The sequence below is a fragment of the Metarhizium robertsii genome, assembly GCF_000187425.2.
Source record: "Metarhizium robertsii ARSEF 23 chromosome Unknown MAA_Scf_5, whole genome shotgun sequence".
Classification (NCBI taxonomy): Eukaryota; Fungi; Ascomycota; class Sordariomycetes; order Hypocreales; family Clavicipitaceae; genus Metarhizium; species Metarhizium robertsii.
The window spans coordinates 3,351,730-3,375,513 of NW_011942193.1; the positions used below are offsets into that span (position 1 = coordinate 3,351,730).

Genomic DNA, 23,784 nt, shown 5'->3' on the forward strand with positions numbered 1-23,784 from the left:
CGGATGTCTCCTGCCGGCCTGGGCAAAGGTCATGGAGTCACGCAACAGGGCAAGTCAGATATGTACATTGAGAACCAAATGTAGAAACACGGCAGGCGCGTTTGCTTGTACCTGCTGAAGATGAAAACCAGTTTTCAGCCATTCAATGGCCCAAGTTCGCACCTTCCCTTTCGACACTCGCACTCAGACTCCAAACCCCCAGCATCTCAAGTTGGCAGTCTAATTATTTATCGAGCCTCACCCGCTCCGCCTTTTCCTTTTTGCGCCGACTTTACATTCATACTTTAAACTGTATCTATTTTAGCAACTAGCAGATTGCTTCTGTCGCATCGTCTGCCCACTTCGCCTACCTTGACCAAGTCTGGCAAAAACATGACACCCGATACGACTCTGCAACCCGCATCTAAAAGTGCCTGGCACCTCCATACGCACGCCCCCAGCTCTACCGTCCATGTCTCCTCATGCCCCATGTCGTTTGCTTGGCGGGACGGCATATCGTCACACGCCCATCTTGGTTTCCTAGACGCGGCCTCCGTCCCTGGCATGGCTTGTCGATGCCTTGGCCCCCATACCGAGTACACCTGATCTCGTTTGCTGCTGCTGGTGGATTCTGTCTGACAAAGTCGCACACCTCCCAGTGGCAGCCACGAGACTCTCACCATGTTCGGCTCTCACAATATTTGACTTTGCACCCCCCTCCCTCGCACCTCAACCCCCACACCTCTGTCGGCAGGCAACAGGGATGGTGGCCACCAGGGTTAATCATCTTCTCTCTGCGTCACCGTCATCTCTAGTGTTGATGGCGAAAGTATTCTGCCCTACCGGGCCAGGTCCCTAGACATGTAGGATCATGGCATGTACCTGATGCCGGCCGCCACGGGCTGGAGACGACTCGCACGGGGTGTGTGTGTTTCCACTGCAGATCAAGTCAAGTCCCGAATGGGTTTCCCTGGTCTCCTTGCCGTGATGGCTTGATGGCTGGACGAGCATTTATTAGTAGAGGGCCTGCCTTCGGTGTTTTCAAAAGTTCACGATCCTCTCTACACCTCTCTTTGCCATCGCCTTTCGGTTTGCAAGTCATTTGACAACCTCGAACTTGGTTGCTTGGTATATACGGCACTGCACTTATACTTGCATCTCTTCACGAACTCTACAATTGCAGCCTTGTCCACCCCGTTGACGAGAAACCACGCCGCTGTTACTGTTAAACATATAACAAAATATTCACAACTCCCAAGCATGAGACAGAACTCAAACTGGACTGCCCCATCTTCTTCTTCGTCACTATACACTTCACGCCAGTGTTAGATAGATGTCTGTTGAAAGGCAGTATTTTGCACGTCCAACTATTCCAGCTATACGCGTACACAGTGCCTCACCAGTCCCATTCGATCATATCAATCCCACATCTCTAAAAGTGACAGTCGCAACAATCGAGGGTCTTGGTCAGCCAAAATACGCTGCTACTTGCCCCAGAAAGAACAAGACTTCTAGCCAGTCGCGCAAGACGTCTAGCACAGCAACCGAGTTGGACACGTTTGAAACCCCTGCCAAGATAACTTCGGCAAAGATGGCGAGATATGATTCTGAGAGCAGCTCCAGCAGCGCGTCCTCAAAGAAGCACACTGCTTCGCTGTCCTCAAGAAAGTCCAAACCCAGCCCAAAGGACGTCGATTGGACTGATGTGACCGACCCAGAAGAGAGAAGAAGGATTCAAAATCGAATTGCCCAGCGCAAGTTCAGTAAGTGTGCCGCGGCATCTGTAAGGCGGATGGGCAATTACTAACAAACTGTTTAGGGGAAAAAGCTCGAGAAAATAAAGAGAAGGCGGAACGAGAGCTGCGTAACCAAGAACACGCTGGCAATAGCTATCGAATTCCTTCACCCTCAGACTTCAACCTGGACAGTGAGTTGTCTGGTCTGCCTTGGGGCAGTGTTAGCTGGGGACTGGCCGTGTCAAGAGGACACGAAGTTCAGAGCCGCCGCAGCAGTGGCCGCGGCACATACGTTGGAGACGACCCTTACTCAGGGGCGCACTACGTCACATATGGCCATGGTATACCTCAGACAGCCAGCTATGGCAGCAGTGGTGGCGAGGAAGCTTATTACGACGATACGAATTACACCTACGACCCAACCAGCATCCAGGTGTATCCTCCGGTAATTCAATGAACAGCCCAGTCACCGGGGCTTTCAGTTCTTTGTTCCATTTTCTTACTTGCACTTTTATTTATGTTGCCTCGGTGTTCTTGAGCAGACTGGGTGGGGAAGGGAAAGAGGGGTGCTGAGTTGAGACGTGCATAGAATGCGACAGGATGCAACAGTCTCGGCCTCACTGGGTCTCTTCTCCCCCCAAAAATCCATGCTCGTCTTGGACAGGCGGGATTGCTAGCAGATGCAAATGCTGCCATGATGAAAACGTGTCGTTGGATGGTTGCTGCTTATGATGCCATGATTTCTCTCGTTTAGTTTAGCCTAGATGGCTAAGAGTATTTTCGTGTTGGGTAGGAAAATTGGGCGAGCCAGGCGTTTGAGGTTGAGTGTGCTTACTGCTACGGTGGTAGGATGAGAGCTAAAAGACTCTTGATGGTTTGCTTGTTTCTGCTATTGTCGATTGTATCACTACTCGTCGCTTGCTCTTTCTTTCTTCTGTCGTATTATTAGAAGTACATTTTATACAGATACAGACGCAACTTCATAGACAATGGCAAGTTTTATTACAGGTTTACATTACAGCCTGTCTGTTTGAATCGGTGCTGCTTGCCGCAGCCAAAGGTCCGGTCCAGATGCTGCCTAGTCCCCGCGCCTCTTTCTCACTCCCTTTTCTTCTTCTTGTTGCATATGAAAGATGAAAGTACGATACAATAGTTCGAGTTGATATCCTCAGCGGGCGTTGGAGGCTCTGGCGCCGTGTTTTCTTTCCATCCCCTCCAGACCAGGCCAGTGGATGATGATGGTGATGGTGATGGATTCAGAGACATTGCCGGGGGGGGACCAGGCCGTTGCGATCTGTGGGGGCGGCTTATGCATCAAAGAGCTGGGCACCACGCGTTGCCCATGTCCAGGACGAAAACTGATCAAATCGGTGTCATGTTTCGTGCATACCGGGGCGCATTGGCCCGCGGGTTCCAGATTATGAATGGCACGTCACATGAGCTGAAAAAAAAGACAGGCTTGTTATTAAGTCTACTTTTATAACCGTGTAGCCTGGCAAGCCCGGATGGGGAATACTACGAGAAGAGAAGGGGGGAAAATCGCCGCGCACCGGGAATATATGCTGTGTAACACGGGGCAAGAAAGCGTCTGAATAGCTTCACCTGCATGAAACCCACCGGCTGGCCGGGGTGACGTGCTATTGCCCCTCTGCTTGCCCCTACATGAAATAATGGGAGCCCCTGGGAGCCCCTGGGGCCCATCCGGACCAGGGACCTGAGAGTACAGTATGTACAGAGTATTTTTATCCACGAACCATGGGAGATTGGAATGTCTGCGTCTTGGGGGCCAGCAGTGCGGCTCTGGCCCGGGCGCGGGTAAGAGAATCTGGTGCTCATCCCGTCGATGCTTCAAACCGTTCCTGTCGTTTCCTTGTGAACAGGGACTGAAGAGTCAAGACACAACTGGGACCCGGTGTAAGTGGCACCCTTGCGTGTAGCGTTTTCAGCCTTCGTGGGTTCATGTAAGTGCCCTGCCCAAAGACGTCGCGGCTGTGGTTTGTTTGGTGGGGCGCCCCGTCCGGGTATCGCTGAAGAGCGCGGATATTGCCACCCCCTCCCTTGCTTGGCTTCCTTGTGCTACGAATAGGAATGGTTCGTTGGGATGTGGCCCCATCATCGGCCATGCCACCCTTGCTTACTTGCCTTTTATTATGATGGTTTTGTTTTCTGCTGCTGATCAGGACATGTAGCAAGTTGGACAACGGGTGAGATTGAAAATGATAAAGGCAGATACACTTTGAGATGATGTCTTGATTTTCGGCGATGCCGCAGATCTTAAAGTATTACCAGGATTCTTTTAAATGCATGTTTCTGCAAGGCTGATATGGTGCACAGTAGTATTGTAAAACAATGTTTCACGGTTTGAGCTGTCAACCAGTACCAGGGTTCCAAAGGTTCCCTGGCCCTTGATCTGGCCTCAGCCGCGGCTCCACACGAGATTGAATGAACGGCTCTTGCCCCTCTACTCGAACAGACAGGCTGGCAAATCGAAACAAGTCAAAGCCATTCCGAGGCCCGGAATCAAGAAGCATTTGGGCCTTGCTGGTCCTCTCTTACTTGCATTTTTGCCAGTCCGCGCTAGGTATAGCGCTTGGCCCTGGCTGCGGCGCCTGGCTGCGGCTCTCCCCAGCAATAAAGACGGACTAGTCGACTTTGGCTTCTACGCCCGGTTCTACGCCCTTTTTTTCTATTCCTTTGCACGGCAAGCCCAGGGGTAAATTGTAGGTGGGCTTGGACAATTGCCGCAACGGGCCTTTTGCTGCGAGGGAACCTTTGTATTTTTTCTTTTTTTTTTTTTTATGCTCCCACTCTCCCATTAGCCGCGCTTCTGGGCATGCAGAAAACGGGTTCTGATGGGTGGAGCAGAAGGGGACATCTGGAAGCGAGATAAACATTATGCTGTGTAGCCGCGGCGGGAAAATGGCTGCAGTTGTCGGACATATTGTCCGGATGCGAAGAAACGCGCATGCTGTAGTATTGCCTTTTGTGAACGACCGCATCGGGATTTTTTTCCCTCTCTCTGTGTTTTTTGACTTTTTGGGCATGGGACGATTATCAGGTGTTTTGGATGGAGGCCGTGGAACCCCCGTTTCTCTGTTTTTTTGCCTTCCCGTCTCTATTTTTAAGCGGCTGCATGGGACGATCCTCGTCAATGACCGGAATAAGACCAAGGATGTCTGGTGGCTTTCTCAATATCCGGCTCTTTCTTCTTTTGCAAATTTTTTTTCTTTGGCAAGGGCTTGAAAATCGGACAATGTTGCTCATGTTTTTGGATAATATTGGATATACCATTGGCATCGGTGTGTCAATACATGTAGTCACTTGCCAGGTTTTACGTGGAAATTGCTTGCTGGTTCTTGGCGCCTAGGCCGTTTACAGGCATCTAGGCGACCTTTACAGGTGTCTGAGCGGCTATAACGAGCGGAATACGCTTCGATATCGTCTCGGAACATGGACGCTGCGGACTCCGGAGTACCGTACATCAGTGGCAAACGTGATGACTAACCGCATAGCTGCAATATGCGTTGGCCATGGCTAGCACCCGTGACCCCTTTGATCCTCCTTCATGCTATTGTATGCACTCTGTAATAGTCCATGTAAAATTGGTCAAAGAGGCATGCGGCCGACATTCAGACTCTTCTTTGCCATGCTGTTCGACACCCCCTCCCTGGCTGCTGCCATGTGGACATCTGGACGTTGAACGGGTCAAAAGGGCGAGGCTCTGTCTCTTGTCCGACTCGCCTCGCTGATACTATCGTCTTGGTGGATTTATTTCCGATTGCCTGCATTGGGGCATGTGCCGCCTTGGCGATGGAGCGACATCGAGAGATACGCACGGAGCAGTGACGCCGTTGGACGCTGCCAACGCCCTCTGCACATGGTAGCGCCGTCTCAGGCGCCAGCCTCAGAACCCCCCTTCAATGTTTTGCTGGTGGATGGGAGTGAGCTTAGGCAATCTGGCTGGAAGCGAATGAGGGGCAAGATGGATGGTAGGATCGGTTCGCACAAAAGGGAATAAAGCTTGCGACCACGCGCAACAAACTTTTGTGTAAGCACGTCGGATTCGACGGCGACTGGCTGCTTCTACTGACGCCGACGTTACATCTTATCTGGAGACTGGGCCGCCTCAGAGCAGTACATACAGCACTACAAGTAGTCAAAAGGGCACGAGCCGTAGCCTTATGAGCCTTTGGATGTCTTGGAATGTCTTTGATCCTTTCCCCCCACGCCTCGAGGGGATACGATTGTCGGTCCTTGGGCGAACGAGCCGTGTGACCCCCCGGTCCGCCAGCCGCATGGATTGATCATTGGGCGATGGGGTGACTGGGAAGGCAGTGGATGCGCGATACGGGGAAAGCGAGCTTGCAGATCCAGAGTTCGTGCCTCCTATGATATCGTTTGGTTTCTATTTTGGTCGCAAACCTAACTAAACTGCTAGTTGTTCGCCGTCTACTGCACCTGAGCCAAGTGCGTTGTCGTCCGTGTCTATGTATCAAGCTTGCGGCCCCCAAAATGTCCAGCCTCATTTCTTGGAGACGCATATCTGGGCGTTTTTCTCTGCGCACGATTGGGCTCGTTGTCCGTCCTTAATGTCTGCCTGATGATCTCATCCGAACGGGAATTGGTCCTCTTGAGCACACGGCATTTGCCGGCTCCGAGGGCGGACGTTTGTCTCATGGACTCGTGGCCCAAGTGTCGGGCGTAGTGCCCGGCGAGACACACTTTTGATCTTTCGTGTCCGTCGTACCTCGCAAAACCGGGTGGCTTGGTGCGTCGTGAGACAGGTCTGCAACCCATCTGGCTCGTCCAGGTGAAATGTTTGTAGTTTCCTCGGCGCAGTCTTGCGCCGCCAATTGCTTCGGATGCCAGTGCGCCCTTTGCAGAGGTCCCTGCATGGCTCAGCGCTCCTTTCATCTGACTCATGAATACCTATAGCAACTCGTCTTTCGTTATGTTCTTCTCAAAACGGCGACGCCTAGGGTGAGCTGCGGAGGGTGAAGGCCAGGGAGTGGAAGTGGCTGGTTAGTTCGTCATGGCTTGTTGGGATCAACGGTCCCTGGTTCAACAGGGGCAGGGGGATCCAATGCACAAACAGGTATGTGCTCCGTTGATGGCCATAGTAAACGATTCAACTCGGGGAGCATACAAGGCAGTTATCCCGTTGTTTAGTTCGGCGAGCCTTTTGGGAAGAGCATGTTTTCATGTGCCATCTTCTATAGCCGTGCGTTACAACTCATCGACTTGGCTGTTTCTCACTCTCTTCTTGACTGGGTTTTGCCTTTAACACATTGATGTTTTGGTATTAGCTAGGAAATCATTGCTGGCTCACACCTCTGTCCTGTTCTTGGGTCGGAGACTAATTCCAGCCTGGATTACGTCCGTTCCGCTCCTTGTATATCTAACAGGGTAATGATAAAGCAACCCTGCGTAGTTGCCACGTTTGTGAAATGTATCAGTACACTGACCTATCTTGCATGAATCCTACGACCGACTATGCCGGGGTATATGAAGGATCAAGCTGTTCCGGCTACTCGCACTCTAATACCGCTGATGCGGTTACCAACTCTCCTATTGGTAAATACCATGCCCTAGACAACATCTGATATGCCACAATAGCACTATCTGTTGGACTGTGCCACCTGTCGCTTCTGTTCTGGCTTGCCGATGAACAAATCTTGGCCGAGCCTTGTTACACGATTGACATGCACGGACTGGGATTTCTCACCCTCCCCGGAAACTAATACTGGGCGTAACTTCTCCGCACTCCATGCCTTGTACCCCAGACTAAGCGTTCGGCTCCTTGTCAATGGCAATACAGGCCGGAGAACACCGGAAGGAGTGTGCTTGTGATACCTTCGCTCAGCCACCTTTTGAAAAGCACGAAGTTGCTGGGATGGGGACGCGCTTTAGGGGTCCATTTGTCTCGGTTGCATGTTTCTCGAAAAGACCTAAACCACCTAATAGGTTGGTTCAGTGCAAGGATTCTCGGACTGTTGAGCTGCAGAGTAACCATAGGACGTTGGCATGTCACGATTTGAACTTGTAGCGGACATAGACATGCAGATCTCGTCCATGCAGGCCTACCTCTCGGCACTAAGATGCTGTCGGCCATGTGCAGTCATAAAAGACGCTTGATGGGCCGTAGGTGTGTATATGACAAAGTTCGTTATCTTTTCTGGTTTGGTGGCCTAATTGAACTGGTATCAAATGGACACCTTGGCATGACTTCAGGACCTTGGGCTTGGGGTTTCGAGGTACTCCGTAGATTGACTAGACTTCACCAATGGCAGGCGATTGTTGCTTCGCAAGTGCCCCATAATTTCAGTAATAACTCATATTTGGAGCATTGGGGACGGATGGAAATTGGCCTTGCGCAAACGGAACGCGTACGCATACACGTATTTTACGTTGCGATGATTTGCGAAGGTCGGATCATCTGGCTGGTTCTCTTTTTGACAGCTCTAGTTGCTCCACAAATCGTATCAATCAGTTGGGGCGGGTACTGGATCCCGTCGGTTGGCGGCAGCAGGATTCGGTAACAACAGCTCCCGCCCACCAAAGCTAGAGCTGTTTCACCGCCCGGCAAAATCTGGGATTTTTTTTTTGCCCGGTTCTTGCATCACACCCTCTTGCTCTCATGTAGATTGCAAAGCTACCGGGGACATTTGTATGAGGACAAAGAAATTAGGACTTTGCTCCTGAGAAGTCATTTGTCACCCCGTCTCAAGCCTCAATTCCGCGTTCGTTTCTTTCCTGCAGCAAGGCCCTGCCTTTCCAGCCCCCATATTCTTCGGATAACTCGCTCGCGAATTTCGCATCTCCCGAACATACGACATTGCAAGTCGTTCCTGGTCGTTCACCTAGACTCTACAATCCGCTGAGTGTATCGGGCTCCTCTGCAGTTAGCGCCATGGTTTCCGCAGAAAAATTGGCAGCCAAAAAAGGCGGTATGTAAGCTCCGGCTCGACTTTGTACATAGCCCCCATCCTCAACCGGGAGCTTGCTGGATGGAGGCGAAGTGACACCGCCTCTCCCGTCATCCCAACTTTTGCATCTCCATAACACGTGTCTTGGCTCGCTTTCCGAATGTAAACCTTGCTGACGAAACCGCTACATTTGTGTGTCATGCAGTCTCAAAGAAGAAGTTGAAGAATGCGAAGAAAGCCGAACTTAGGAGGGCGAAGCAGACCCGGACTGGCAAAGAACTTGCTCTCGCCAAAGAGGAATTTAAACGTGACAAAAAGGCCCAGAAACTTGCACGACGTCCCGCTGTGCAAGAACAGAGACGACAGCGGCTACTGAAGCGATCCAAGCAACTGGAGATTAAGGGAAACAAGCTCCTGCTTGAGGCTAAAAGGGTGGCCGAGCAATACAAGTTGATGACAGAAGCCAAGGAGGTATGTTTGATATGCCGTCGAATCGGCTCCCCATTTTGATATGCGCTGTGCCTTGCCTTACATGGTGCTACCGCATCCAACCGCACACGCCCCTCCTAGATGCCCCAAAACCTCGTGGCTCACGCATACTCTGCAGTCGGCCGACGCCCAAAAGACCCATGATGACGAAGCCTCCCCATCCGAGGAAGGAGATGACGCAAAGCTCTCCACTTCGTCCTCGTCTTCCTCGGACTCGGATGGTGGTGCGTCGATCGAACCGGTCGCCCCTGGCTCCTTTATCATTGATACGAAAAAGCGCCGACGAGAGAGTGATGCTCCTGCCAGTAAGAAACAGGGCGTTTCTGTAGATGAAGGATCCAAATCGAAGAAGAGCAAAATTGCTCCGACTGAGACAAGCTCGGACTCGGACGAACCCAGCAAATCAGAGTCAAAGTCGGAATCAGAGCCAGAAGTAGTTGAAAAGGTGGAGGAGGAGGGAGAAGATAGGAGGGAGAAGAGCCAATATCAGAGAAAGATAATCCAAGATAGGAAGAGGAAGAAGGAGAAGAAAGAAGAGAAGAAGAAGGAGAAGGAAGAGAAGCAAGCAAAGAAAAAGGAGATGAAGGTCAAGAAGGAGGACAAGTACAAGAAGGCAAAGGAGGAGAGACAAGCAAAGAGAGAGATGAACCCCGATGAGACGAATGGAACAAAAACCAAGACCAAAAAGGAGAAGAAATCCAAACAAAACAAGGAACCAGAGACTGCCGAGGCGAATGTTGCTGAACAATGGAACGTCGGTGGCCTTGAAGGGGGAGCCTCCCGCCAAAGCAAATTCATGAGGCTTCTGGGGGGGAACAAGAGCGGAGACGCGTTGGCGAACACGACCAACACCAAGTCGGACTCGATCAAGGCAGAGGCTGATATTCAACGCCAGTTTGAAGAGGGTATGAAGGCCAAGTTTGACGGTGCCAGCCAACGACGCGGGCTTGGGGCGTAAAAATTAACCACGGTCAAGTGTTGAGTCTTCTTTGGTGCTTTTTGGCCGCGTGGGTGTATACGTGGAACCATGATTAGGAGTTCTGATATTTGACGGCGTCGGTTCTACTTCGCCTGCGAAAAAATCAGGGCGTTGGCGAACGATACCAGGCGTTTGCGGCGGTTAGCATAGATCAAAAGTCGAGTTTCGTGTTAATGCTAGTTGTTCTACCGTAGTGTATAAATCAGCAAGTAACTGTCGACATTCATCACTGCTTATTTAACAAAGAGTCTATTGTTGTGCCTGGTGTGTATCTTGGATACTCGACAAGGTGTTTCATACATGCCTAGGTATAGAAAATAAAAGTTGTCCAGTCAGAATTTCTCCAAAGCCTTTGCGTGTAGACGGCCGACTCAGGCAGGCATTAGCTCACAATGGTCTACAGTCTGTGGCATAGCATATTGGTATGTTGCCTTGTTGACACACATACACTGCAAGATTATATACTATCTTGTAAATGTGTTGAACTCAAAATAATGTGCTACACGTAAATTGAACATGAATGCAGGTATATTGCCATTAATTTAGCTATTAGCATACAGAGTAGAAACATGTATTTGGTGCGAAATGATCGTCAACGTGGAGACGAACCAACCGGCCCCTAAGTGTTCCTGAATACACTGGGCACATAGATGCCACTTGAGATTACAGAGTTGCAATACCTTCCGTTCTAGTTGTGTGTAATCCTCATTCCGCGATCCATCATCTCTGTGGCGGCCCAGACATCCAGCACCAAATGATGGTTACAAGCCCCGGAGCTAACCTCATCAATGTGATTGATATTCATGGTGCCTGTGGCCCAATGGCTATGGATACAATGTCTAGAATACAACGGCATGCCCGTGGATCTCGCAGCCCCCTCCTTTTTTAAATGCTCATCCCCGGTCCAGCTATAGTTTCGCCATCATCTCTGCCTCTCTCTCCGCCCGCCGCTCAGCAGATCGTCTCTTGAACCGCACCTCTGCTCTGCGACGCTCGCCACCGTCAATCTTTCTCCCGCGGCGCTGCTCCCACATGCCCTCTGTAACTTTGACGACGGCACCTGCCCCCTCGGGAAGGGGCGTGGCGTACGGGCCGGCTATGGACTTGAGTCCGCGGACTGTGTAGCCCTTTGGCCGGGGTAGCGCCGACGACTCCGACGTTGGGGCCTCGGCTTCGGGCTCCTGGCTGTGAGGGACGTTGACGACCCATTTTGCGTCGCTGACCACCGAGGCAGGTGGCGTGGCGACCTTGAGAATGGCCTCGCCGTCCTTGACGAATTCGAAGTCGCCGCCGGGACCGAGCGCGCCTCTGCGGTATCGCTGCATCCACTGAAGGAGATAACGTCTGTTTCGCGGCGGCTCGATCCCCAGCTCTCTGAGTTCAGGCGAGGTGAGGGCGAAGAGGGAGTCCCATGACGGGAATTTGGAGGCGTGTTTGTTCAGGCCGCGCCCGATGAGGGTCAGGAAGGTAGGTACGTCGGGGACAAAGGGGCGAGGCTGGGGTATCGTATGCGGAGGTCGGGTCTTGTGCAAGTGTCTGATTTGGATGCCGTGGGAGAGAGGTGAATTTGCGAAGAGGCGCAGAGAAGCTCGGAGGCCGGGGGCCCTCATCTTGGCTGGATTGGAATTAGCAATTTTGTGCCTGGAGAGCGTGGGGTTGAAGAGCCGTAGCGGTGACGATGATAGGAAGGAGTTGCATTCTGCCATACCTTTCTTGTTTTGTGGATTGGCGCACTTGGCCCAAATTGTCGCCTGAACTGTCCACGCAAAAGCTCCTGCAAAAGGCATCACCAACCATAAATTTGTTGGTTAGTTAGGTAAGCGAGGCTGGGTCAATTGGTCCGTTGTGGAGTAGATTCATAGCTGTTGATTGGTGAAGGCATTACCTCACTGTGGGGTTGACAGCCAGGCTGATCAGCTTGGCCAAAGAGTGTAAGGCACCAGTTATTAGTTAACCTCTTTTAACTTCACTGCTTCACTTCCGATTTTATGTCTTTCGCAACTGTCAACGCCCTGTCTTCCAGGTATCTCCGCTGAAAATGTCGTGAGCTGCTGCATCATGAATTCGACAGGTGATTCCGTCTACGCATTTTTTTAAATGAAAAATGCCGAAGAAGACTCCGGCGCGAAGGCCGTCTAAGCCGCCGGCGTTGGCGACAATCGACCTTGGAGAGCAAGGTTTGTGAATCCGAGGAGTTTTGCGATGAAAAATTGCTCACTTTTCATTGAAAAGATCCTATTCCTTCTGCTGTGGTCGAGTATTTCACAGCCTTGCCCTCGACGGGCGAAATTGAAGCCCCGAACAGGGTAGATTCGTCTGCGAAACGTCGCAAGATCACGTCCGAGCCATATTCTCCGATTTGCGTGGCAAAAGCAAGTTTGCTATTTTATCGGCCATTTATTGACGTTAAAACTTCCTCTTTTGCTTCAACATGTGAGGACGCGGGCCGATACTTGAAATTTACGTTGGAACATGGGGTTTTGTCAGTGACATCACGGCCAGGAGCCCCGCAAGGCTTCTTCTCTCTTAATATTTCATTGAACGGGGATGAGATTGAAGATGAAGCGACTCGTATTCTCGGTATTGGAGGTGCAAATGCGAAGCGCGATAGTCCTGGTGATATCTGGGTTGGAGTAGCAACATCGATGATCTTGCATGACAAGGTGATAACCATGCAAGTTTCGCTGTCCTTGAACTGGAACGAGACACCGTCACCATACTATCCGTTACCAAACTCAAACGATCGAAAATTAACGAGACGGCTTATCAACTCTATTTTCCGCGACACCGAGAGCGAAGACCTAGCGGCATGGTCGCCTATGGACTTTTATGAGGCGGCGCATGTACCACCGAAGGATGACAAAGTCGCTCTTAATATTGACATTCCCGGTCTAGAGTCAGAATTATTTCCGTACCAGAAGAGAACGTTGCAATGGCTTTTGGCAAGAGAAGGTGTGCGGTGGTCCCAGGCAAAAGCAACGCTAGAATCGACTGCCATGGATCATCATTCAATCTCAATCGACAGCTTCCGCACCGTTCAGGATGCTGATGGAAGAACTGCATTTTTGAGTGATGTGTTTCAAACCATCACTAGAGATAAAAGCTTGTACAAACGAGCAGACAGGTTTGTAAAAGGCGGTATATTGGCAGAGGAGATGGGACTTGGCAAGACCCTTGAGATCTTGGGACTCATCCTCCTTCATGGTCGTGTAGAACACCAAGCTCAGCAAAACGGACTTAGGATGGACGGTCTTGCCACTACTGGAGCTACATTGATTGTAACTCCCGAATCATTGCGGCAACAATGGATATCAGAGATCGCACGGCATGCCCCGAGTCTGCGGGTAAAGCACTATCAAGGGTGCAAGAAAATGAAGGATGCAGACGAGGAAACAATTATTGAGGAACTCTGTGGGTACGATGTTGTTATTACAACATATTCCGTGCTCTCCGCCGAACTGCATTTTGCATTTGAACCTCCTCAGCGACCTCGTAGATACGAGAGAGCATACCCTCGAACAACATCCCCTCTCGTCAAGATAGCGTGGTGGCGGCTGTGCCTCGATGAGGCCCAGATGATTGAAAACGGATACAGCCAAGCAGCCTCCGTTGCGCGCGTCTTGCCTCGCATTAATGCATGGGGCATTACCGGCACGCCAGTCAAGGATGATGTCAAGGATCTCTTCGGCCTCTTGCTCTTTCTAAGGTATGAGCCATATTGCTCCGCATCACAGGTCTGGCAAGCACTCATTACGAGCCATAAACCTTTGTTTCAACAAATATTCAACTCAATTTCATTGCGACACACCAAGAGTATGGTGCGAGACGAGATCTTACTTCCTGCTCAAAAAAGATTTGTTATTAGCATGCCTTTCACGGCCGTTGAAGAACAGCACTATCAATCCTTATTTAAAGAAATGGTCGATGAATGCGGCCTCGAGACTGATGGGTCTCCCAAGGAGCATGATTGGGACCCTGAAGAGCACTACGACAACATGAGAGTTTGGCTGAATCGATTGCGCCAGACTACATTGCATCCCGAGGTTGGCGTATACAATCGCCGCCTGCTGGGCTATAACAAGGCGCGCCCAATGAGGACTGTTGATGAAGTGCTGACCGCTATGCTGGAACAAAGCGAAAATACTATTAGGGCAGAGGAGAGAGCACATTTATTGAGTCGTCTGGCTCAGGGCCAGATGTATGAAAACAGCCCGCGCGTGAAGGAAGCATTGGTGCTGTGGGAAGATGTAAGACAAGAAACTGAAAGACTCGTCTCAGATGCCAGGACAAAACTCAAGGATACAATCCGAGAGCATGGCGGAGAAGAGGCAGTAAAGAAGGCTGAAGAAGAGAACCATGCTCGCGATTTGTCGGACACGGACGACGAACAAGACGAGCTGGGAACCAAGGGTAAAATTGGAGAGTGTCGCCGACGACTTCGTTCAGCCTTGGAATTGCATCATAAAGCTGTCTTCTTTTGCGCCAATGCTTACTTTCAAATCAAAGACAATAAAGACTTGACGGAACCAGACTCTGAAGAGTTTCAGCGGCTGAAAAAGCTCGAAGATGACGGGTATAATGCCGCAAAAGCATTGAGAAGAGAGATCTTGGGGGAGAGTAACCGCAAAGCGACGCGGCTTATGAATAGGATTTCCCGCAAAGCGGCCTCTCGAACCTTTGTGGATATACCTGAGCTTTCTACAATTCCTGAAAAGGGAATTGAAAGTAGCCGAATTGTCGATGACCTCGAGATACTATACGACGAATTGAACAAGCAGGCAGATGTCATTGATGGGTGGCGTGAAGAAGTTGTTCAACTACTTCTAAAACCATTGGTTGACGAAGATGATGACGTCGAAACCACTGGAGAAGAGCTTGGCGACTCTGCCAAGTTCCAGGACTTGCTTATGGTCTATGTTACCACCTTGCGAGCTGCTATTGCCGATCGTCAAGACGCAATCTCTGGTCAGACAAATGAATTGGCCAAGCATGAAACCGAAACTTCTCTCCGGCTGGCAAGGGCTGGGGAGGGTCCAGCGCCCGTCAAAATGGTCCAAATGCTTCGACTGAGAGCAGAAATTAAGCCCAAGGTGGCCCATTCATCCATGAGAGGTGCCGTAAGTGAGTTTCGTGGCCTGCAATCCCGGTTGTCGCGCGACACGGCTACTACAAGCCGTGAGGCCGTGGAGGCCAAGATTGCTTCGGACCAGCTGAAGGCAACTCAAACCGAGATTAACAATCAAAACAAAGCGGCAATGGCACTGGAATCGGAAATTGAAAGCTTCAAAGTGGCCATGAATGCGAGATTGGAGTACTATCGTCAACTGCAGGCAGTTTCGGACGCCGTGCTCCCACTGGAAGGGCCCAAAGACGACAACGCGATCAACAAGTTGAAGCAGACAGCAGATGAGCTGCGTCGAAAACTTTCTTCGGCCGAAGCGAAACATAGGTACCGTAAGTTACAAAACTAACCCTCTGCCAACGATCCAGGTGTTTGGTTCTAACTTGATAGTAGTTTTGAACCTGAAAGAAGCGGGTGCCAAGTCAAACGAGCCCCGAATGTGCGTCATTTGTCAGATGCCCTTTGTCACCGGCGTCCTGACCGTCTGTGGCCATCAATTTTGCAAGGAATGCATGACGTTGTGGTTCAAAGCCCATCACAACTGCCCCGTGTGCAAAAGGGGCCTGAAGCCATCCAACCTGCACGACATTGCCATAAAACCGCAGCAGTTGCAGGTTCGCAGCGAAGGGGCCAATGATGAGGGAGGCTCGTTGCCACGACGGGTGAGTGGCAATTCGCCAAAAAAGACGGCAATCTACTCCGAGTTCAACGCGGACAAATTGGCCGAGATTAAAAACGTGGAACTTGATGGGCCGTCATTCACAACCAAGGTTGACACCCTTGTGAGGCACCTCCTCTGGCTGAGAGAGTCTGACCCCGGTGCCAAGTCGATTGTGTTTTCCCAGTATGTCTTCAATCGTCCTCTCTGCCTTGACGCAAACCCCGTCCATTCCATTCCCCCATGCTAATACGTGGCAAACCTGCAGATATCGCGACTTTCTGCACATCTTGCGCAACGCATTCAGACGGTTCCGCATCGGCCACGCCTCCATCGACGACGTCAACGGCATTGCTAATTTCAAGGAAGACCCCGCCACTGAAGTATTCCTGCTTCATGCGCGCGCCCACTCCAGCGGCCTCAACCTCGTCAACGCGAGCCACGTCTTCCTGTGTGAGCCTCTGCTCAACACGGCGCTCGAGCTGCAGGCCATTGCGCGGGTAGACCGTATCGGGCAGCAGCACGAGACCACCGTGTGGCTTTACCTGGTGTCCGGCACCGTCGAAGAGAGCATTTACAATCTCTCGGTGCAGCGACGCATGGAGCACATGGGCCGCCGGGCCGCCGGAGCAAAAGGCACGGCCACGCCGGAGCTGCTGGATGCGAATATCGAGGCGGCCAACACGCTCGAGCTGGAGCACGCGGCGCTGTCCAAGCTCATGAGCAAGGACAAGTCGGCGGGCGAGGTGGTGGACAAGGGCGACTTGTGGGCGTGCCTCTTTGGGCATGTTGGTGCGGAGGACGGCGGCGGCGGCGAGAGGGACCGCAGGCTGCAGGATGAGGCTGTCATGAGCTATTTGGCTGGAGAAGCGGCGGAGCGGAGACGCCACGAGTGAGAAATCTTTTGTGAAGACATGGTGCGGTATGCTTGCACGTTGCTATGATGAACGGTATATTGCGACAGGTGTACAGTCTGCGGCAGCATACATTTACCCACTGAGAAGCATACAAATAAACCGTCATATATTACAACATGGACCGCGATGGCCAGGTACCTGATCTGGTCCAATACTTTTCCCCCTCCCACTGTAGCTTGTTATCTACGGCGTACACGTACGATACTGGCAGACTACGCTTAGCCGGGCCTTTTGCTAGTGGGAATGAGGGCACGCTTAGCACATGAAGGAGAGGACGGGACATGGCTCTCGTTCAAGCTTGTAGTATGACTAGGGTTTTAATTTTTTTGGTGCAATAGTAAAATCCTGACGCTGTCGTACATAATACTGCGCGATAGCTTTTATTTATCCGATGCCCCTGGCCGACTCATACCCCATCCCCCCTTTTCCCATCTCCTAGTCAGACGGAAATCTAGAGCGCCACGGTTTCGACGCCTGCCCGTCTACACGCGGATGATTTCGTATTACAGGTTGCTTATTCTCATACAGCCATCACACAAGGTGACAGTTGGTGTTGCCCACACAGAGCTCATCTTACAGACCCTGTTGTTTTTGGGAGAAGAAAAAACACAGGGCTCTCTTCTTTAGCAAGAAGAAATGTCTACTCGACAACCTTCTTCTTGGGGGTAGACTTGACGCGCTTCGCGACGGGGCGGTTGATGTGGTGGTCAGGGATCCAGCTCTCGTCGTAGGTCTTGCTGCCGGTGGTGGCGGCAGCGGACTCGGAGCCGGAGAGGGCGGCGTCGGCGTCGGCGGACTTCTTGGCCTTTTTGGGGCCGCTGGATGAGGACTTGGAGCGCTTGGCTTGCGGGAAGAGGGCTTCGATCCAGGTCTTGTAGACAAAGTAGAGGGTTCCGCCGAACGCGGCGGACAGGACGAGGTAGAGGAAGATGCTGGGTGGGATGGTTAGTCAAATCTTTTGAATGGATGCTCGAGCATGGGCAGGGAGGAGACTGTAGGTACATTTGCGGGTCGAGGAAGCTGGTGGGAGCTTCGACAATGGCGGCGAGGCCATCGTGGGCCTGGACCTGGTACATGTCGCCGTTGGCGTTGGTGATGACGGCGGCGATCTGCAGCTTCACATCCTGGGGCTGCATGTCAAGGGCGAAGGAGTAGGTGAAGCTCTTGGTCTCGCCGGCCTCGATGGCGTGGTTGTACTGCACGACCGTCAGGTTGCGAATGATGCCCTGGTAGGCGGGGGTTCCCTCGGGGAGAGTCTTGGCGGTGGCCAGGACGCCGGCGAGGACGGAGATTTGGATGGGCGCATCTTCCTTGTTGGTGATTTCGACGAGGGCCTTGGTCGGCCGGCCGTTGATGAGGCGCACGCCGAGGATGTCGGAGTCGGGGAAGGTGGTCTTGACGACGGCAGCGAGATCAGGCGTCTTGGGGGAAGCACTGTCGTCGGCGGCGGGCGCAGCGGCGTCGGCCTGTGAGGGTCGTCGAGTTAGGCGTGAGTGTTTTGTCCTTGAATTGATAATGAGTGGTGATTTTCATACCGCAGCCGCGCCAAAGATGTGCAGAGCAAACACGGAGAGCAACGAGGAGAACAACATGGCGGACAGGTGGGCGAGACGCAAGCAAGGAGCAGAAAGAGACCAAAGAGCGATGGGGGCAAGAAGGGATGAGTCGGGGGGATAAAGAATCACGATTCTGGCGACTCAATTGCGGGATGGGGAGGCAAGGTCGAAACAAGGAGATGGAGGTCGAGGCCGAAGATGAGGTCGAAGTTGACGCTGAGGTTGGACTTGTCATTGGTGGAGGGAGCGCACGCGAGATGCAAGTGGGGCGAGGTGTCTGGGCAAGGTCTGGCAAGGTGGCCTCTGTAGACTGTTGGTCTGTCCTTTTCGCTCCGCTTGAAGTGGGACGTTAACTTGGATAGGATAGCTGGCCTTGACTCATGCATCGGCCCTCAGGTTTCGAAGCATCAATTGTTTGGTGCCGCTTCACACAGGAAACATCGCCTTCAGAGACAGACTCGGCAGAATGCCCAGTATAGGCGCCAAGAACACCGGGCGGACTGTCCAGACAAGATGCACGTCGATGAGCACCAGGCACGAACTGGTGGGCTCCAGTGCATGTAGCATGATGGCTCATCGCTCTATTTCAACATCTTTCATCACCTGATGGCCTATGGTGGCCAAGTCGTCAGGCACTGTGAGTGACGGCGTGCTATGGTTCCCAAGAGATGAACCAAGTCGCGGGTTTATGCTGGCAGATACACTGGGCCATTCGGTGTCTGGCCAGGAATATCACGTCTGTGAGAGGGCAAGCGTGGTTCTAGCTGTGTCGAGAGCTGACAAGAAACCAGCGTCCTACACATGGAAATACGTGAAGTAGGGGTTCCCATCTATAACGTCGACGTTTACCTATAATCCACCATGAGGTGAACCGTAGCTATACATATGTACTCTTGCTACATGTTCCCCCGAATGCCCTGGACCCTAATTGAACTCGTGCTGCCCTGTCATGGCCCGTGTTGTTTGGAAATATAACAAGGCATGTTTTGATCAATTACTACAGCAACTCATCTCAATCCGCAATAAGACTGATAAACATTTCCGGCTCACTGGCCTCAGTGGCATAATCGTGTCCACGCTCGGATGCAATCGAAGAAAAACTCTATTGGGATCCCATGAAACAAACCCCTGCACTAGTCTCACACTCAAGGCTTTCGAAATGCGCGAGGACTATCTCTTTAGATGCGGAATGGCTCGTGGAGACTCTCCTATCTAAGACAATTGTATGGCAGAGGAGTCTCCACGAGCCATTCCGCACCTAAAAGAGATGACTCGCAAATGCATGACTTGAGCCTGGACAAGAATAGAGTCTGGCCATGTGCATTGCAATATCATATAGTCTGTAGCAGATATATTAATTACCCACCCAGAAATAGTACGCGCCAGCCTCCCAATGTATATGGCGGCACTTGGGCAAAGATGAGTTTTGCTTTCTTCCTTCTTCCTATTTTCTTTTTGCATGTAGATGCGACGTCCTTCATCAAATAACACGGTATAGCCATGGCGTCCAAGCAATTGTGCGTCACGGCCAGAATCAGCTTAATCGTAGCACTCTTTATAATTTCCCTCCAACTGCTAGCTTATCTCACCGCATCTTCATTACAGAGCCCATACACGAGGGACTCGAGGAAAGGGACGCCGCGTTTGGCCAGGCAAATACCCGCGAGTGAGCTCTTGTCCCGCCACCCAACAGACACCAGGGGTCGGATTCCCAAGATCTTTCACCAGAGCTGGAAGACTTTGGAGCTTCCGGCGCGATTCCGACACTGGAGTCTGTCGTGTCGTCGGAAGCACCCAGACTGGGAATGGGTCGTCTGGACCGACGAGGATAACCTGGCGCTGGTGCAGAAACATTTTCCCTGGCTTGAGGAAGCCTACCGCGGCCTGCCGGGAGTCATCTATCAGGCAGACCTGGCGCGGAATCTTTACATGTACATATACGGGGGGTGAGTGCGCCGCCAAACTTGCCCCAAGCATACATGGCATGGCCGTGCTTGTTGCCCGCTACACAATGGCTAACGGCTTCAATGTTGCCTCAAAGCGTGTACGCCGACCTCGACACCGAGTGTTTACGCCCGACAGAAGACCTGCAACGGGTGCATGGATCGCTGTTTAATCAACAGGATGGCATTCCTGTGCCGGCCACGGCAATCTTTGGCCGAATGGGCAACGACCCTGACTTTGAGCATTCGATTCCAAATGCCTGGATGGCTTCGACGCCCGGCCATCGGTTCTTTCTGGCCGCGCTACAGGACTTCATGGACCTGTATAACCAGACGACGCGAGAGGGCCCAGAGTTCCCTGATCCAGAGAGCGTGACTGGCCCGGTCGCGTTGCGAGATTCCCTGGCCCGGTACGAGAGCAACAGGGTGCTGCATGGGCCTGGCATCAGCGACGCCGTCGCCGGCCTCGCTCGCGGCGGGCCTTTTCCGCACACGCCTGCCGAGGAACCACGGGTGCTTTTGCTGCCGAGCCATGCGCTGTACGCGTACAGTTGGGGCGGGGACGGAGAGGACGTGCGTGACATGTGCTGGGTGGTCAACGATGGTTTCGACGCTGGGCGCTGCAAAGAGCGGCTGGACACTCGTGGCAGAGGAAGCATATCCATCACCTATTGGAGCCACACGCATTCTCCAACCGGCCACGATGAGGAGAACATGAAGCACATTACCGAGTGAGTCATGTTGGTCTGAGGCATGAGGATGGCTTCGACGAACCAATACCGACACTGAATTGGTAGTATACTGGGCAGGATTGAGGAAGGACTTTGCAAGTTGCGTAAAGTTGTGATGCGGCTGGCTTGCACGGTTCTCAGGCATTGAACTTGGTGGTACAGTGCGACAAGGGCTTATTATATAACGGAACGGCAGTTCTGTTCAGCCAATTTGCTTTGATATCAAAAGTCAGCTGGTCCTTGACTTTCCCCAAAGCCCTTGGGGCAGATGACCTTCGTTCATACAAACCAGCGGTCACACTTCAGCCTTCCAGCTGAGACCCGTTGGTGTGAAGCTGATTTTGTGTGACAAGGGTTCAACATAGAAGGCTTAGAGCAAAAAGGGCTCAATTTAATAATAATCTCGAAGGGTCTCTAAGGTCTTAAGTTACTATAAAAGAGAAAAGAAAAGATAATTACCTTATATATAAGAAAAAAGTACCTAGGCTTAAAGCTCTTATTTAGGTATATATTTAAGTTATATAATTAATAAGTCTTAATAAGACCCTTTTATTAGGCTTTATAATCTGATAGGCCTTTTCCGTGTAATATATTGACTCGCGAGGCAGGAGTGTCGAGGTCTGTTTTCTTGAAGATAACTTTGGGTGCATCTGAACAAAGACTTGTCTAAATAAACGGGTTTCAACTAAAGTACAGCAGGGAAGGAAAAAAATGTCATTGTGCTGATTGCCACGTACCCTGGTGTTTTGAGTGCACACAACGCTGTGCCACTTTACCAACTATCAGGCATGGATATTGCAGAGGCTAGCAGGAGCGCACCGTATTTTTCAGATGTGGTCACGAGCATTTTACTCGAACTTGCGGGGCCAGCTTTGACTCCAGGAGTGAATTTTACTGTCGATCTCACAGTAGGGTTAGGGTTATGGGCGCAGAAGCTTTTACTGAAAGCAATATATGGCTATTATTTTTCTGATCCTTTAAAGCCCGAGGAAACACAGTTTGCGGCAGACGGGAGGACAATAAAAGTGGCATTTAACAAGCCCATTATCCGTCATGTTGAGAATCTCCTGAGGGCTGTTCAAAGGAACAATAAGGACCAAGCTGTGTATTGACACTTTTCCACTGATCAAGGTCGGTCCGCAGGCACGGCCCGCACGTGGCACTTGGTTGGCCTTTGAGTTGAAGAAACGGCATAACGGGTAAGGTTTAAACGGTCAATTGTGGAGCACTTTAAATGGGGCATTATCGGCCCCCTCCGAGGCCAGCCCCGAAGCTAACCCTGACCCTGGAATTTACTGCTCGTTGTGTTTAGAATCGACTTGGAATACACTGTGAATAAGCTGTCAATAGAAAAAAAAAGGCCGATAATTCACGACTAGAATAAGGCTCGCTATATCAGGATGAGATATTGCGGCGCCAGCGAAACGGTGGAAGACGATTTTGGTTTACAAAGCAATGTGCAACACGTTAAGGCCTTGGTGAAGATGGCGTCCATGCTTATTGAGGATGTCTTTCACTGCCATGATGTCGATAAAACCGCGCCATTTTATTCGTCTATTTGGTCCTCAACCCACGTTGATACTGAATCATCGGAAATGTATAGTGCCACGAAAAACATCTCGGAACCAACTCGCTGATATGGATGACAAATGGAAGCATGACCAAGCCATATCCCCAGGGGAGTGAAATGGGAGCATGTTGGGACTGCCTACACTAGGATTAGCGAGGTCTGGCAGAAACCAGTTTTCCCAATCCATTCGGCACATCCAACAACTGCGGTCCTAGCTGCTGATGCTGACTATGGCGGCGGCGCGCCAATTCACTGCGGCCACGTTATGTCTCCCTACTTGCACAAGATTTGTTCGGGACATTTCATGACAGAAGGCGGTGTTTACGGCTGACTCGTAAATGCTAAGACGGAGTCTGCCAGTAGACAGCACTGAGACAAGCCACGGTAACCTGATTACGGAGTCTAGTAAACAATGACAAGTCATTACGGGCTGTGCATCGTGTCCTTGCCCCTGAGAGACGAATACCAGAGATGAAATCGCCGAAAAGCCATGGACTACTTGGTCGTAGACCCATCTAGAGACGGTGAGACGTCGACCAATACCACAACTTGCGGCGACAATGGCACATGGCCACAAGTACGCAATCACGCTTGCTCCGCCACCATGAACTGGAGCTGCCTATCAAGTTGTTGCGGCATGTCATTGAGGCAAACCTGGGTCGATGGCGCCGTATAATCGATGTGTATAGTAGAAGCATGTATAGTAGAAGCACGGTGTGCATACTGGCGCCTATACACGACAGCCCATGCGAGCATTGACCCGAGTGCCGATAGCATGGCAATACTACACAGGCTACGCTTGGATTTTATCCCAAAGGGTCCAAATATTGTCTCAGCCGTAGGAGACGGGGCCACTCTCTACCTCTAGCACCATCTTGGCAAGTCGTTGCATTGAATGCAAGCGGGCTAAAAAGCGCCGATATGTGGAGCCGAATCCAAGGAACAAGGTCCGACGATGGTCTTTTTGACAGACTCTAGACCCGTTTCCGTTGCCCGGCCTGCTAGTATCAACGTCTAGCATGAGTCGAAACCTCAGGTCATCTTGCAGGCTCCAGGGACATGCGCTAGACTCTGTACTTTGCAATGCGAGTTGTAGTGCGCTTTGCAGATGCGAGTACGAAGAGGAAGGGTTGACATCTCTAGAACCGTATAAATAGGGCTAGAATGCCGCCCTCATT

At 51.5% G+C, this 23,784-nt stretch overlaps 6 protein-coding genes across 6 annotated transcripts; 4 read left to right on the forward strand and 2 right to left on the reverse strand.

The window, feature by feature from the left end:
* Window positions 1–1,570: 1,570 nt before the first annotated feature.
* Window positions 1,571–2,172, forward strand: MAA_06790 (Basic-leucine zipper (bZIP) transcription factor; the record flags this gene model as incomplete). Its single annotated transcript, XM_007824788.1, has 2 exons — window positions 1,571–1,742; window positions 1,799–2,172. The coding sequence occupies 2 exons, from the start codon at window positions 1,571–1,573 to the stop codon at window positions 2,170–2,172; spliced, it is 546 nt and encodes a 181-aa protein (XP_007822979.1).
* Window positions 2,173–8,625: 6,453 nt separating this feature from the next.
* MAA_06791 (uncharacterized protein) lies at window positions 8,626–10,088 on the forward strand (the record flags this gene model as incomplete). Its single annotated transcript, XM_007824789.1, has 3 exons — window positions 8,626–8,662; window positions 8,847–9,112; window positions 9,249–10,088. 3 exons carry the CDS (start codon window positions 8,626–8,628, stop codon window positions 10,086–10,088), a joined length of 1,143 nt encoding a protein of 380 aa, XP_007822980.1.
* A 929-nt stretch (window positions 10,089–11,017) lies between these two features.
* Window positions 11,018–11,719, reverse strand: MAA_06792 (IGR protein; the record flags this gene model as incomplete). The annotated part of the gene is made up of 1 exon (XM_007824790.1): window positions 11,018–11,719. One exon carries the CDS (start codon window positions 11,717–11,719, stop codon window positions 11,018–11,020), a length of 702 nt encoding a protein of 233 aa, XP_007822981.1.
* A 494-nt stretch (window positions 11,720–12,213) lies between these two features.
* MAA_06793 (SNF2-related protein) lies at window positions 12,214–16,785 on the forward strand (the record flags this gene model as incomplete). The annotated part of the gene is made up of 4 exons (XM_007824791.2): window positions 12,214–12,286; window positions 12,342–15,563; window positions 15,625–16,075; window positions 16,158–16,785. 4 exons carry the CDS (start codon window positions 12,214–12,216, stop codon window positions 16,783–16,785), a joined length of 4,374 nt encoding a protein of 1,457 aa, XP_007822982.2.
* Window positions 16,786–17,446: 661 nt separating this feature from the next.
* Window positions 17,447–18,398, reverse strand: MAA_06794 (translocon-associated protein, alpha subunit; the record flags this gene model as incomplete). The annotated part of the gene is made up of 3 exons (XM_007824792.1): window positions 17,447–17,738; window positions 17,809–18,272; window positions 18,342–18,398. 3 exons carry the CDS (start codon window positions 18,396–18,398, stop codon window positions 17,447–17,449), a joined length of 813 nt encoding a protein of 270 aa, XP_007822983.1.
* A 1,991-nt stretch (window positions 18,399–20,389) lies between these two features.
* Window positions 20,390–21,040, forward strand: MAA_06795 (glycosyltransferase family 32 protein; the record flags this gene model as incomplete). The annotated part of the gene is made up of 1 exon (XM_007824793.1): window positions 20,390–21,040. One exon carries the CDS (start codon window positions 20,390–20,392, stop codon window positions 21,038–21,040), a length of 651 nt encoding a protein of 216 aa, XP_007822984.1.
* Window positions 21,041–23,784: the final 2,744 nt, after the last annotated feature.